This window comes from Meleagris gallopavo, chromosome 7 (genome assembly GCF_000146605.3).
Source record: "Meleagris gallopavo isolate NT-WF06-2002-E0010 breed Aviagen turkey brand Nicholas breeding stock chromosome 7, Turkey_5.1, whole genome shotgun sequence".
Classification (NCBI taxonomy): Eukaryota; Metazoa; Chordata; class Aves; order Galliformes; family Phasianidae; genus Meleagris; species Meleagris gallopavo.
In genome coordinates this window covers 31,873,218-31,889,212 of record NC_015017.2, presented here as the reverse complement: position 1 = coordinate 31,889,212, position 15,995 = coordinate 31,873,218, and the positions used below count along the sequence as shown (strand labels likewise).

Genomic DNA, 15,995 nt, shown 5'->3' with positions numbered 1-15,995 from the left:
AAAAAAAAAAGCAGTGTTTCAATAAAAATTATGATGTATGGACAATATGTACAAATATATCCAACATCAAATATTTTCCATACACTGTAGCTATCTAGGTAAGATCTGATGATTAATGGTCTTAATAGAAAACTTTCACAGGCAATAATATACATGCTGTACTTGGCTAAGTACTGAGGAATATGGAGACTTCAAGTTCAAACTGTGAGTATTTCTTAGAGCTTTTGCTTTGGTCAGTCATGTCACTTTAAATAATAAGTACCACAGCATAGAAGTATGGAGATCACATTTCATTTAAAGAATAACATCTTCTAATGGCAATAATTAGAAATTCTTGTAATCCATAAAGTTAACATTGCATATCTCCATATTCTCATGATAGTTTCAAACAAGTTTTCCACTGTTAGAGGATTCTGGATCTTCTTCTTTATTTATTCTAGAGCTGCACTCGCAGCAATGAAAATACAGCGGCCTTTAAAATTATATGCTGCTTTAAGAAATAGAGTAATAATGAAAAAAGGTTAATCAAAATGTTATTTAAAATTGTCACATAGACAAAATATCAAATTATCTTTTCACAATAGGTGTCATAGGGGTTCTTCTAGGAAAAGACAATATAGTTCAGATCTCAGTGATTTCTGTACACCAGCTGAATTTATTTATCTAGCAGTAACTGAGTGGAAAACTACTGAATTATTTGACTATGTAGTTCATGAACACGGCAACCTACACTGATCAATTTTGCAATGCATTGTTTTTTAATAAATACATGTGGAATTTGAAAAAAGCAATAAGAGATACGTACTAAGCCGTTGAGTTACTGGCATGCACCAGGATACGTCAAATGCCAAACACTGCAAGGCCTATATATTATTTTTTAAATGTCTGATTTTTTCCAAGTATCTGAAATTTCTGACTAACGTAGCCCTTTCTCAAGTGTTAGATCATGATGTACACTTTGACATCTGTCAGTCAAACTTCTGGCTAACACACTGGACAATCTGGAGGGACACACCAGAATGTGATGTGTCATGCAGAAAAATTGAAAAACTCTATTTTTTCCAAAATAAAAATCACAGCTTTTAGTTTTAAATAGAGAGAATGATTGCAAAATATTTGGCCATCTAGACTGTAAAGATTGAGGTTGGATAATCAATAACGTTTGTTGTTGAATTACCCACTGATAACAAGTAATTTCCTGCTATTCGTGAGGGGAGTTGGGAAGCTGTTTTTTGGGAATTTGGCAGACTCTCTCCCTCTTTTCTAAATATGCTGTGTCTGAAAGCCTGGTATGCTTCTCTGTCACAAGCTTTGGGATGGTGCAGTATAGCCAAATGGAGGTTTGGGGTGACAGCTCTTTCAGGAACTTAGGAATCTAAATATAAGGAGATGCTAAAAATATACCAAATTACCAGGCAGATAAATGGCTGAGTATTTGGGTTTTGAGTCCTCCATAATCATAATACCATATTTATCTGGAGTCTTGCAACACCGTGACTGTTGCTCAGCTTCTTGTCACTAATAAATGTACAGTACACGTGACAGGGAAATAAACAGAGTGTTTTAAAACACATTCCAGCCTTCTTGTCCAAAGATGTCATTGTTGCATATTAATTCAAGCCCTGTGCATGTGCCAGGCGATTCATGCTTATCCAGCACATGAACTGGAGATACAGAAGTTCTATGACCAGAGTATCTCCACATAGGTCCTGATCCCCGTGGGCTCTGCCATTCTCACCATCTTATTAAAGGCACCATATGCACTATCAGTATCATCAAAGTGAATGGCATGTGGCAACTAAAAAGTAACATCCAGCTAGTAAGATATATTTTAAACGGCCAGGTAAAATGGAAAATCTTAAGCAAAACGGAATTTCAAATTTTAGCTTCTGAAAGAGTTAAGGCTTTTTTAATTTTTTATTATTTTATTTTATTTTATTTATTACAGTCCTGCATATGACCTAGTCCTTATGTCACTCCCCAGCCACTAAAACAATTCAGAATGTTAAGATTCACAAACGAAAGGAAGAAGCCACTTCACAGGGATTTGGGGCACTCTCATTAGACCATTGCTGGAAGAGCTGACTCTATCACTCATGTCTATGAGCAGAGATGTGTAAGCAAGTCTGAACTATAAACAGAACCAATTACATTAACATTTCCAAACACTTTCAAGAATAAGACTAAAAGGTTTTGTTTGTTTTGCAAAAACGTGATCCTCTATGCTAATAAGACTAAAATTTGATTAAAAGAATAACATTCAAAGCCAAACCTGGCAGTACAGCTTCTTATGTGCTTTTCTTTCATCTGCTGGAATACGGCAGCCCTGATTCAGCAAGGTACTTCATTAAGCAACACGCAACATCCAGAATGCAAGCACTTGCACTGTTTTCAGTCACAAGATTGAAATGAGTAAATCAGTCAGAACAAAAATAGCAGAAAAGTTATATTTATTCATACAGTGAATATTTCAGGGAACAAAAGACATGTTAGCGACAGTCAGTAAGAGCTGCATGTAAATTAACAGCAGAACCACAAGAAACACAATTAGCTGTCCCTTACAAACCTCACAGCTAAGGAAGCTATATCCTTCTAGCCCTACTGGGTGAAGAGAATGGATTATTAAGATAAAGTAAAACCAACAAAAATCCCACCTGATGGGAAACTGATGTTCTTCACAGTTATATGCAAACCCGAACTGGTAATTTTATCATAGAATTATAGAACCATAAACGTTGGAAAAGACCACTCAGTTCACCTACTCTGGCCATCAACCCACCCCCACCATACCCACTGACCACATCCCTCAGTGCCACATCTCCACAGTTCTTGGACACCTCCGGGGATGATGACTCCAATATCTCCCTGGGCAGCTGTGCCCATTTCTTTCAGAAGGAAAAACAAACAAACAAACAAACAACTACTTGAAGAATACAGTATCAGAAAAAGAATATGATTTTTATGTATCTCTGGTTATTATAACCAAGACACTGTCACATCAGCATGAAAAACTAAGAGAAAAAGTAATAACTAAGAAATTATACCTAGTCTTCAGCTAAACTTAGTTGCCAATCTTTCCCATAGATCATTAATTTCCTTCTGAGAATAGATGAACTTATTCCCTATCACAGCCAAGCTCCCAGTGTATAAGATTAACTAGAAGTCACTCATTTAGAAGAATTAAGTCATGAATTAGATATTGTCAGAAATTGAGAATTGAAAGACTAAAAAAAAAAAAAAAACCCAAATCAAAACAACAACAACAAAAAAAACCTGACAGTTCAGGGTTTTAGAAATTCAGTTATACCATTTCATCTCTTACTTAAATGCAAAGACACGCAAACAGAAACAAGGTGGTACAATGCACAGAAATAGACCGTATCTGAATAAACAAGCGAGAAATGTTAGAAAAGGTGAATATTTATCAAAATTCTCACGTAACAAAGAAAGAGCACTGATAGCTCTATATTGCTTAGGAAAGCTGCTGTTATCTCGGGAGTGAACAGGATTCCATTTTCACGCTTAAATCTGAATGATAACTCATTGCCGTTTTTCACTGCTTTTGCTTGATGACAGGTCATTCACCTCACTACTGTCATGCATTACAAAAATTAGCAACCAAGAAAATGAATCTAGATCGTTTCATTCTTTTGAACTTGCTCGTTTGCCTCTATGCTGTTTCCTACTGAAAACCCCCTCCATGCATCTCTGCACCAACTTCGCAGCCGACACGGAGCAAGAGAGACGGAGAACCCTGCGAATTTTCCCAATGTATCAGACTTACAGAAACACCTGTGCTAAATAACTTTGTGCTGAGCTACTGTGAAAAGCTGCAGTGTTAAATAGCAATCACAGTTTCTTATTTTTCACTGCATTGGTTACTCTCTCGCTAGAATCCTCCGAGCTGTTGTACAGAGCCTAAATGGTACCCATTTTAATCTCACTGCCTTTCTGCTTTTGTACAATGCTAAAGTCACAAATTTCTTTATTTATCTGGAAGTATCATTATATCAATATAATGGGAGTTGAGCAGTGCTTTTGAGTTGGAAAAAGATCTGTTTATAAATGCCTTCCATTTCTGAATAGAAACCATTCGTTCACTGACCACTACAGGAAGATGAGATGGGTTGAGGAAAATCCTTTAACACATTTGATTTAATGTATTATTGAAAATGTTATTTGTCTTCTTTAAAAAGATCCCAAGTACTTTATGTACAGATCAAACCACTGCAAAAATTTACAAACATGCAAGTCTCAGTTGATCCATTCCTTATTTAGGACTATAGACCTTACGTGTATAAAAGCTCTGCTTTCCACTTTACAAGGAAGCAGTTCCCTTAAATCTACAGAAAAACTTCAAAAAGATGCATTTGCATGTATACAGAGCTCTTTACAGACTTTGTTAATTAATAGAAAACTTGTTCAAACAAATTATTGACTCTGCTAATGGAGATCAGAAAGACAGTAAAGATACTGCAAACAGGTAGAAAAAAATTGCAACTATTGTTTTTTTGTCAGAATTATCTCACTTTGCCCATCACTTTGCCCAAAAATAAAGAATCTGAGAGCAGGAAGCTGTCTGATATCCGCACACAGCCAGCATTCAGCATCACACTGCCTCTAACAACAAGGTTTCCCCTTTTCCAGCTATACCCCTTTTACTTATGCTTCTTGCCGACACAACCATCCTGCAGTGTTGTTACAAGAGTGGCCCAGTAAAGTGGGAAAGGAGCTGTTGATGATAATGATTCATCTCTAGAGATGTCTGCATCAGTCAGTTTGGAGGCTGGAGATATGTTTAGATACTACACTCAAGACAGAACGAGCCTAAAAAAGCATTTGCTTAGCCAAACCTTTTGAAACTAGGGGGAAAAAAAGAAGGAAAAAAAAAGAAAGTCGCTGGAAATTTACTACTCTTTGTTGTAATCAGAATTTTAAGCAATCCCGGATTTTCACCAGACTCAAGTCAGGAGGGCACAGCTCATGGTATTTAAATTAAGCTCCCACAACATTTTGTGGCAACACGATATTTTATGGCAGTGAGTGCAAAACACACCAGCAGCAACATTATCAACTTTGAAATGTTTTGAATAATATCAAGCACCAATGGCGCTGCCAATAGTGTTTTAAGTACAAAACGTAGAGAACTAAAATTATGCAAGCAACCATTTCCCACACAAGTAGTCTCAATGATTTCAGACAGGGGCGATAACTCCTATGAAGATTGCAGAATGAGATTCTTGAAAAAGTATATAAAAAAGTACTTTCCAGTGCAAAGAAGGTAGCAGCATCCGGACTCATGTTTAGGTAGGTTGATTGCATTCTTGTGCTTCTTGTTTGCTACCTGTGTAAGGCATGCTTCAAAACAATAATTCATAGGTGGATAAAGTGAGAATTTCAGTGTTTTTCTTTCACTAGAAGCCTACTATGAATGGCCTCTGAACAACTCTCCCAGCCAGGTAATTTTACCAGCAGAAAAGATAGGCAGATATGTTATTTTCAACCGAGTCCCAAGGTGGCTCTCAATTAAGAAAAAACAATTGACTGATGTTTCTCTTTTTATCCAGGAAGCTCTGTGTAGTATTTCTAGAGCTTTTCCTCCATTCTACCCAACATGTGGGCTCCGTGTCAAGCTGTGAGTTTGTAAATCTTTTTCAGCACTTATCAGAGCTCAACATGAATTATGGTATTGCCAAATCTGCTCTACAGTTGTGTTGTTTTGTTGGTTGGTTTTTTGTTTTTTTTTTTACACTAGAAGAAAACGTACAGTTTTATGGTCAAAAAGAAATGCCTGTGTACTTTTAATGGGAAAATGCAGGCAACTGTGATTGAATCCCAGGAAAAAAAAAAGAAAAAATAAGAAAAAAAAAATCCCCTTAATCCTATGTATTTAATGCCTTTAAACTTTGGAAACTTCTGAGCGAGTTCTCGAGCTCTCCGTGGTGCTCATGATTTCTCTCTATACCTTTATTATTGAGATCTTATTAACTAAGACTACATTAATGTAATGCATGTTTGAAAATCACTGCTGCTTGGGGGGATGATCTAACTTAAAATGCATGCTAATCTTCAGCAAAATATCTTCCTTTTTGTTGTGTATTACTTAGCACGGTACATAAATCAGCCCTTTTGTTGAAGGCTAATAAAGTTTGTGAGTGTGCATGCGCGCGTGTGTGTGATTTAATACCATTATAATAATATTATATGGCAGGCAAAAATATAATGAAAATGATAATTTGCCAAAAAGATTTAAAAAACACTGAGGTGTTACCTATCAAAAGTTCTCCTTCTGTCTATGATACAGCACAGATTGCAATCGTGACAGTAAATCTGGTGCTATTGTTAATGCCATGGCACTTTGGTTTTTGGCTTGCTTCAGTCCAATCTGTGACATGCTTGTGAATATCTTTCTTCTGTTCTGTCTGTATGGCATATGGATTTCTGGGATACAACGTCAGACCTATCCACATAACAAGTGTTCAGAGCACCTTATCATTTTAAAAAGCCAATTACTCAAAAAGACAAATGTGAAATGTTTCACATTTAATGATGAGCAAATCTGCAAAACAAATGCAATTTTGCTTCATTTGAAAAAGTTTAGTTTAACTGTAAATATTGCAATGGAGTCCCTAGCAATACACACCACGGGTAGGGACGGGCTCATTTTATGCATATTGTACATCATCACTGTCACTTAAATCTGCAAGATTTTCCATGCTAAGATGTTTTAAATAAATAGAAAGAAATGAGATACAAAAGATTGAAATATAGGCTGCTGAATAGACTGTAAAAATGTCACTGCTAACACTGAGTATTGGACACTTAAAAAAAAAATATTTTGAAAGTCTCACCCAAAAAAACGAAAACTGCATATGCCTGCAGAGGTAAAGGTCAGTAATGAAACAATTAACAGCAAAAATACCAATCCATTTTTTAGAAATATTTGTCAATACATAAAGAATGTTTTGTACTGCACATAAGTGCTCAATTAATCCTGGATTAGCGGCCGTATGTCATATTCCCAGACTGAAATGATGTCAGCTGAAGAACTTAAATACACACCGGTTTAAAGCAAGATCCCGTAAGGACCTCAGTAGAGCAGAAATTGCTACTTTCTGGTGTTGCACTAACAGAACTCGCAATTAAATGGGAGCTCTAAGAATATGCATTATATGCTGTGCCACTGGGGTCAAAACACAGCACAGTAGATTTATGCCTATGTGTGTAGAAAATGTATATGCCCATGTATATCAGCTATTGCTAAATACAACGCAACGATTTTCAGTTGTCTTGAGCATAGATGCTGAGCACCAGAGAAGAAATTAAAGTGATTATTGTTAATGTAGGGGTATATTGGGCTTAAAGACTTGCAGACAGCGGCGTTAGTAGCAGCAAGGAAAACGGGTCTACATGCCATATTTCCAATATATGGGAGATGTGTAGATAGATTTTAATATTGAAGATTTTTATTTTTGTGATTAATTTGATTTTTAAAACCCTCTCAACTAAACTGAGAAGGCTGGTAACAAAACACTGCATAACATGGGAAACCGAATGCAGCTGGCACCGGTAATTTTAGAAGAAACTAATGGTGATATTTATATCATCGTGCAGCAAGCGGAACAGTTTTAGCAGACTAGAAGTGTTGAAATAGAAAAAAGTTCACCTTTCAGCTATTATGCTGCAGTTCTACAGCACTAGAAAAACCCCAAATCAGACCATTACAAGGAAAATGTTGTAATGCCACACAGCCATAGAAATACCTCGCTTAAAATGCCTCTGCATGTATTGTATTTTATATTAAGTTTTTGTAATCCAGCTCAGGGATTTCACGTATACAGCCAAAAAATCAGCTTGTAAATTATATTTAGCAAGACAGAAAATATGCTGAGTTGTAATATTAGATAAAAACCTTAATTTAAATACATTCCCTGTATTTTTCTCTTTCTTTCTTCCTTTCTCTCTTTCTTTCTTTCTTTCTTTTTCTCTTTCTTTCTTTTTTCTTTCTCTCTTTCTCTCTTTCTTTCTTTTCTTTCTATTTTTTTTTATTTTTTATTTTTATTTCCAAGCACTTTCAATTTGGGGTTTGATGTTTTTTACCTGTGGAATGTGAATTACAGTGAACTAATAAATGATCCAAAAAGAGGGTATTTTACCCTTAATCCTGGGAACAGCTGTAACAATAATTCCCCAAATATTTTTTGCTATTGCTGCACAATAATAAGCATAAGTGTACCTAGCAATCTAAAAGAGAATGCAATTTAGCTCACTATTTCATTAAGGTATTTAATTTCCACAATTTGGGATTGTGAGGGTAAAATAAACATTTGTAAAGCATAATAGACTGAAACATTTCATACACTGAACCACACAATGTGTGCCACTCCAAGTGATTTACATCAGAGGTTAATTTTCACCGGTATCTGTAACGTTCAGGAGCAATGAACGTACAGGAATATACAATTTTAAAATGTACAGCCTTAAGAAAGGAGGAGATTTTAATTTGCAGGAGACTGTGCAAATGTTTCACATGGTTTTATGCTCTGTGTTTTTGTTGTGCTGCTTCTCCCTTTGCACACCCACTCACCAACTCCAGCGCTGCGTTTCCAATTTGAATGAAGTGAAAAGCTCAATGGGTAATTGTCAAAGTCAGTTCATTTCTCCCACTTTCTCACTAGAACCAAATAAAGCCACGGGAGCCTCCCGCTCTTTGCAAACACCCCTAAATCAGCAGCAGCCACCTGAAGCTACCAAAGAGCACAGCCGTATCTCTCGGATGCGATCTGCTTTTGGAACTGCACAGATACATTTGGGAGCCAGCACATTTTTTCTCAACTTTCGAGTTTGGGTGTCCAAGCTGCCCGCAAGCAAGTTCCCGCAAAAATCTGTTTATGCACATGATCTCAGCTAGCCTTACCAAAAAGAAATGTCAGTAATAATCAAGAGCGGGCGCTGAATGAAAATCCCAAATAGCTATCACTCACAGAGAGCTCGATACAAAAGTGTCAGCGTTACATCCCCAGATTGGGGCTGGTGCGGCACAATGAGGAGCTGGGAGGGAAGCAGACAGCTCTCCACTACAGTACTTTCACCCCGTTAATCTCGCATGTGCTTTGTCCCGGATTTCTTGATGTTTTATCTTTAACCTCTGCTACCTTGTGGGAAGTGGGCTGCGCAGGGGGTGCTTGCAGGCAGAGCTCTGATGTTACAGATGGATGCAAAGTGCTGTTAAATGAGAGATTTAAGAAGGACTTTTTCAATTTACTTTGAGCTTAATCTGAAGTGGTTTAATCACAGCTTGTACACATCTTCTTAAAAATTGTTCTGAGGGGGGGAGAAGTAATAATCATGCAGGAAATCATCATGACAGATGCTGGTCCCCGCGATCCCATTTACGCTTAACATTATTAATGACAACCTATCTGGGCAATACCTGTGTCAGGAAGGAGTCAGGTGGTCATTTGGCAAGACATAATAGGAAGGAATTAGATCAGCATTTAAAAAATGGCTCACATACTTTTCTTTTTCCTTTTTTTTTGTGTGTTTAGAAGGTTTTTTTTTCTTTTCTTTTTTTTTCTTTTTCTTTTTTTCTTTTTTTTTTTTTGCACCTGTTATTCTAAAATTTCTTTCAGTTACATTTCAAAACACTACAGTTGGGATCTCCTTGCCAACCTGAGATGGCATAAGCCTGGGTAACAGAACAAAATGTGAGAAGGTCCTTCTGTCTTTAACGCCTGTTCACCAATGAATCAGCCTCCAATTAATCTGTTTCTTCAGTAGGAGTTTAATAAAAGTCAAGCACACACATGTTCAGTCTTGTTTAGTATTAAAGCTGTGTTAACATTATCTGCCTAGCCAGGTCAAAAATCTTATATAATTAAATGCCAGAAACCATTTCAGAATTTTAAGAGCTTTACAATTTTCTGTAAGTAATTGATTATGCAAGGCAGGGTAGTTTAAATTTAAAGCAGGATAGTGATGAGTGTGATGTCACTTTTCATTACATATTTCAGAAAAGTTTGTTTCATCGCCAAACTACACATAGAACCTAACTTATCAGATTTGCTATTTTGCATTTTTATGAACTAGGGAAAAAGAAAGAAAGAAAAAAAGAAAGAAAAGAAAAGAAAAAACACCTCAGCAACCCAGAGTTCCTTTCTGCATCATGAAATATAAACTGAGTAGGTTGAACACATCCTGAATTCCCACACTGACAGTCCGGCTATGTGCTATCATCGCAGAGTAGATTCTACAGTACTCAGCTGTGCCTGAAGCTTGGTGCAGAAAAGCAAGGTATTGTCATTCTGGGATTATAGTACTTCACTCCCCGGGGGAAATGAGAAGGAAGTGGAACCCATCAGGCCATACAAAGAGTAAAATAACGACAGTTTGGGGTCTGAATGATACATACATCTCAATCTAAGCAACAAGCCTAGGAAATAGGTGAAGAAAGTCTTTGCTCCAAATAAATACAAGCTCTGATTTGTATTTATTAAAGTTTGGCTGTTCACAGTTCCAACCTGCCTACGGGTTTTGATCAGCAAAAATGAGGTTGAGAGAGAATTAAAAAAAGGAAAAAAATTATTGTAAACATGACAAAGTACATATTTATGAAAGGACAGATCACAACTAAAATCATCTACTCATTATATTCCTGTCAGTAGCTCCACAGACACCGCTTCTAAATGAAGTCAAGAGAAATTTCATTCCATCTACTCTGATGTAGTTGAAGATGGGGATTTGGGCACTCTGCTTCATCCCAAGTCCCTGTCAAGGTGGCAGTGAAAAGCTCCCTTGTTTTCATCCCATGGCTGAAAACCAAATCTACTGCAGCCCTCTTCTCACACAGTCTTCAGAAAGAAAAATTCAAATTCTTAGATCGAGATACCACCACTCCCAGGCACAAAGAAGTTAAGCATATATGTTTTAGACAAAATAAGTTCTTAACTTTCAAATTTTAAATGTTAATGGCTAGTAAAACAAACAAACAAACAAACAAACAAACAAAAAGATGTAAAAAGAGAGTCAGACATATATGAAAGAATAGGAAAGAAAAAAAGCGATTAAAAATAGAGCTACAGAAAACTGTGGATGATTATAGCAGTGGAGGACAGCCAGCTTTGGATAAACAAAGACAGTTATGGAAGTGGCACTGTAAAAATAGGTCAGTTATACAGATAAGTAGAAATTAATATGATGGAAATGATTTAACAAGCCAATGTACTGTACTTCTTATTGTGCCATGAACATTAAGCAAGGGAAAAGGTGCTAATGTGGTAGAAGGAAAGTGGCATATAAAAAGACAAATCAATACAATAAGCACAGACAAGAATGTAAGCAGAAATAAAGACAACAAAAAACAACAGTGCTTTTACTGCAGTTACCCTATAAAATAAAATTGATTGATACACAGGTAAAGGAAAAAGCAGTGGTCACAGCAGACTGAAATCCAAGCAGGTATCAGGTTAATGATAACATACAAGTCAGTGTCAGTAGGGCTGGTCTGCCCAAATAATCTACAGGACTGAAAAAAAAGGAGCTCCACACCAATAAAGCAAGGAATAATATAAAAATGTCAGACAAGTCTAAACACAAAGGGAAGCAGCCCTTCGATCTCTTTTATCTTGGTAAGCTTACACTCAGCAAGTCTCAAATATAAAAGTTTCTGTTACTTTCTATTAAAAACATGATTAGACTAATAATTTTCAGTTCCCATGACACGGACATCTGGTAGCCATGGCTAATAGAAAAAAGGCAGATGTCAAAGAACTTTAATTATGACCTGAAATGACTCTTAATGTTCCGTTATTTGGTTTGTGCAAACAGAAAATGAAGTACAGCAGTTTTGAGATGTGAGCAAATGAGACTGTCGAACACGTTTTTAGGCTTTGTTCATGTATGCACTTAAACCCAGTTCTTTCCTGGCATGCCAGGCACTGGTAAAACCTTTTCTTTGCAATTTACATTCTAAAAGCATCCTCCATTTTTTTCTGTTCCTGTATTTTTCTATGCTCATTTAGTTGAATTCAAGAAACCTTTTTTTCAGCTTGTTTTTAAAGTAATCAAATTGAAAAGGAAAAGTCTGCAAATAAATGACTTGGTTTTAAGTAGAGATCATTACAAAATAAAATAACCATTCCAATAAAAGTACATTAATTCAATGCTGGGTCTGCTGCCTTCATGATACAAGGACATCTGGTGATCTGGGCAGTGCATTTGCTGTGGTGGTATGTGAACTTTACTTTAGGATTAGAACAAAAATGGCAGCCTCATAAATATATCCACCATCCTTCAGAGAATAGCAGGCAACTTCCTGAACTACAGTAATGAAATATTGCTGTTTTAAAGCAAATTTTAAGGAGAGGGAAAGAAACTCTGTCTCTTTTGAGTTAGTCAGGATGTCGTGCTCAATGTAATTTTTTTATAGATCATTTAAAGCTTTAACAAATCCTTTGCGCACGTGTGCAAGCGTGGGTATGATTACTGACCATCTCCATCCCACTGGATTTGGGCAGATTTCTCCCCGCTGATGCCTCGCTTGTTTCCTAAGAGGCAAAATTTCAGCAAGTCAGTGGCACTAACTTCTTTTCCTCACCAGGGAGAGGATGAGCACTCTCACTGTGATGCAATTCCTTAATTCTAGGGACCGCAGATGCTGTGGGGTCACCTTTTCCCCCACAGAGTGACAATGCTCAGAGCATTCCCCATCACCCCATCAGGGGTGAGCTCTGAATGAAATGAGCTGACCCAACCACGGTGAGCAGCAGGGCGAGAGATAAATAAAGCACGGGGTGCCTCAGGCCTGAGCTCTGCAGCTCTGAATCTTTTTGCATGGCTTTTCCAGGGTCTCCGTTAACAGCCACCGCTTCCTAAATTATGTCCTGACAAGTCCCCGTCACCAGTGTTAGAATATATAGATGTATATAAGGGATTGTGTGTTCACTGTGGGGTGGCTGTGCAAGGAGCATCGCTGAAGCAAAGCATTCCTATTTGCTCCTAAATGGAACAATGTGATTAATACTCCTCTAAATGAGGATGTTAATGAGGAGAATGTGCTGGCAAAAAGAAAAGTCTCAGACTATGTAATAAAAAAGATATATTTCTAAAACAAAAATAGTTTAATTCCATTCCTGTGCCTCTTCTGAAAATAATTTTACTCCTGCAAAAAGGAGGAAAGACAGACAGACTCGACCCCAAAGGAAGACTCTTTCGTGGAAATGATATTTTCCTACAATACCACAAACGTTTCTGTGCAATCAGATCTCACAAAAGTATCACACGGGTACAAATCGACAACGGTAACATATTTCACTATAGTTAATTATCCTGATTTATCCCAAGAAACTAGGTTTTAAGCTGTAATCTGTGAGGAAATCTGCTGTTCTAGTCCTAAATCCTTCCCTCAGCCCGGTGATTATCAACCACATTTTTGTACAGGAGGGAATTAATGCCACATACCGCCTAAGCAGCTTTCGAGTCAAAGGACCCAGACCTGTAATAACTTCAGGGCGCAGTGCCGGCGGGTCCGGGTGCCCCATTGCGAACCTCTGCCTCGTCCCCCAGCCACACACCCCCGGCACCGGCCTTACAATGCAACCTGATTTTCCCATCCAGCAACAATCAATACGGCTTTAGAATTTGACAACAAGCAGCCTTTTCAGAAAAATAATCGTGTTTGCGGTAAAGGGCCGTGCACAAAACGGAGGTAATTTTGCTTGTGCGGCGATTCGAGTAACATTTACATTTAATTTCGTTATTAAACACAGTGATTTGGGTGTTGCGTAGATGCGTGCACACACTTTGCAGAATGCCGCTCGGAAAACCCAAACAGGGCTTTTGTTGGAAATGGGAAAGTGAACTGGGAGGAGAGAGGGAAAAAGGAAAAAAAAAAACAAAAACAAAGCAACAACAACAACAAAGAAATCAACTATCCAGAGCCATGCATTTATTCAAAAGCATTTCAATCTGTGTGCACATCTTCATCACTTCAGTGATAATTAAATCTGGGAATCACAGGTGATGTCCTCACACAGTCTCTGCGCCGGGCTCCCACCGGGCCAATGAAGCGGGGCTCCCTGCGAGGCCTGTTAGCACAGATCAGGTGGTAATGTGGAGGGACAGATGAGCGGGAGCTGACAGATGGCAGGATGACCTGGAAAACCTGCCCCCTTTTCTGGGATCAGGCAGCAGCTGACAGGTATTATTTCATAAAATAACGTCTAAAAGGAATCGCCAGGGTCTTCGCATTAATCTGAGGCTGCAACCAGCCATGTAACGTTTATGTCAGAACAAATCTGTCTCTATGCAGGAGAAGGAAAGTGGTTTTTGATGAAGTTGTTCATAAATTTTAATATAATATGCCTGATGGTGTCAGATATAGTCTCATATCTCTTTTATATTTAAAAGCTCTAGTGAAACATAGAAATATTCAATCTCCAACAAGCTACTTTTAAATAACTAAAAAGTTAACCAAGGATACCTTACTGCTTTTCCCCATTTTCAATAAAGAATTTGCATGCGTAATCTCCATGTTTTTAAATGAAACATCTCAATTGCACAAAACCCTTTTTGTAATTGGTGCTAAACAAAGGCACCACTACCGCTTCTGCAAAGTTGTTTTACAACAACAAATGAAGAACTGACACAGAGACATAAAAAGCAGCCTTATACAGAGCTGCTTATCAGCCACAACTTAATTAAAAACACCTTTAAAATAAATATTTTTTTTCTCCTTAAAAACTTGGGCTATGTCTGCTTGGAGGAGGGAAGCATTCCATTAAAATGCCCTCTCCAGACAAATGACATTTAGAAGTTGAGACACAGATGAATATTTGGGGAATTCAAACACCTGGATCGGGTCTGGGCTTGCCAGCCCTCTGACTCTTTTCTAAAGCAGACAGAAGCAAGGTCGTGCTTCCCACCTCATTCACTCCTAAACGGTACCAGTTAGTTTAGCTACACCCTGATAAATTCAAGACTCAGTAATCAGTAAGCATTAATATGCAAGCAAGTATCAATCCAAAACCTGCTAATGAAAATGATTACACTGTTATATTCATTTGAATCTTATATGAGCTAGTGAGGGGCATATACCAGCAATATGCATGTTTCGCTGCCTTTGCAGTGCCACCTTAAAGACCCCTTGTTCACTTTTTTCTATTTTTTTTTGTCTTTTAGTTGTAGAGAATCACCTGCTTAAATATCTCTAAGGGTACTAGTAAAAAAGAAAAACAACATACATAACAGATGCGCAAGTGAACCTTGGGATGAATGTATTATGGATACAGAACCATCATCACACACCTCATAATCACTTTTTCACCTGCCCATCTGGTGCAGACCTGTGGCTTGTTAGTAATGCACTCGGATACAGTAAAATGTGCTTATCTAAAAAGAACAATTAAGCAGAATCTCAAACAGTGCACTTAGCGCAATCGGTGAAGAAAAATTGAATGGAAGAAAACAGACAAGGCATCTTGCACTTTGAAAGGTATGTGCCAAGCTTCCACAGCTGCAAAAGTTGGATGAGAAGTGCAAGTCTTTCACTGAAGTTTAATGAAAGCACAATGCCTTTTTTATAATGGTCCTAAAACATTTCAGCATAATACCTTTCATTTACTTACTAGGTACGCACAGAAAATGGAAAAGCAATACAAGCTTCACCTCCAATGCACTGTGATAGGTCTAAGTCATGATACAGAGAAATCAACTTCAGGCTCAAGAGGTTGATTCACTACAATTTGGACTTGTAGTAATGATTTCACATTATTGACACTTTTCAAATATATACCAGGTTATCCTTTCACTGTAATCAGAATAGGAAGGCTTTTAATCGCCAGTAAAACAGACTTAAAATCAGCTGAAGAAGGGTAAGAAAAAATACCATGGTGTCACTGCTTTACAAAATTACTCTGCCTTTGGTCTCTCTTGTTATTTTTACTACAAATATCTTCTATATCAACTAAGTACCTATATAAACTTTTTTTTTTTTTTTT

At 37.4% G+C, this 15,995-nt stretch overlaps 1 protein-coding gene across 1 annotated transcript in view; it reads right to left on the bottom strand.

Moving 5' to 3' along the window:
• The window catches only part of ARHGAP15 (Rho GTPase activating protein 15), a 98,539-nt gene extending 85,001 nt beyond the window's left edge, over positions 1-13,538 (bottom strand). The window contains exon 1 of the mRNA XM_031554316.1: positions 13,459-13,538. Coding sequence (XP_031410176.1) covers positions 13,459-13,538 — 80 coding nt within the window. The remainder of the gene's footprint in view (positions 1-13,458) is intronic.
• Between the last annotated feature and the right edge of the window lie 2,457 nt (positions 13,539-15,995).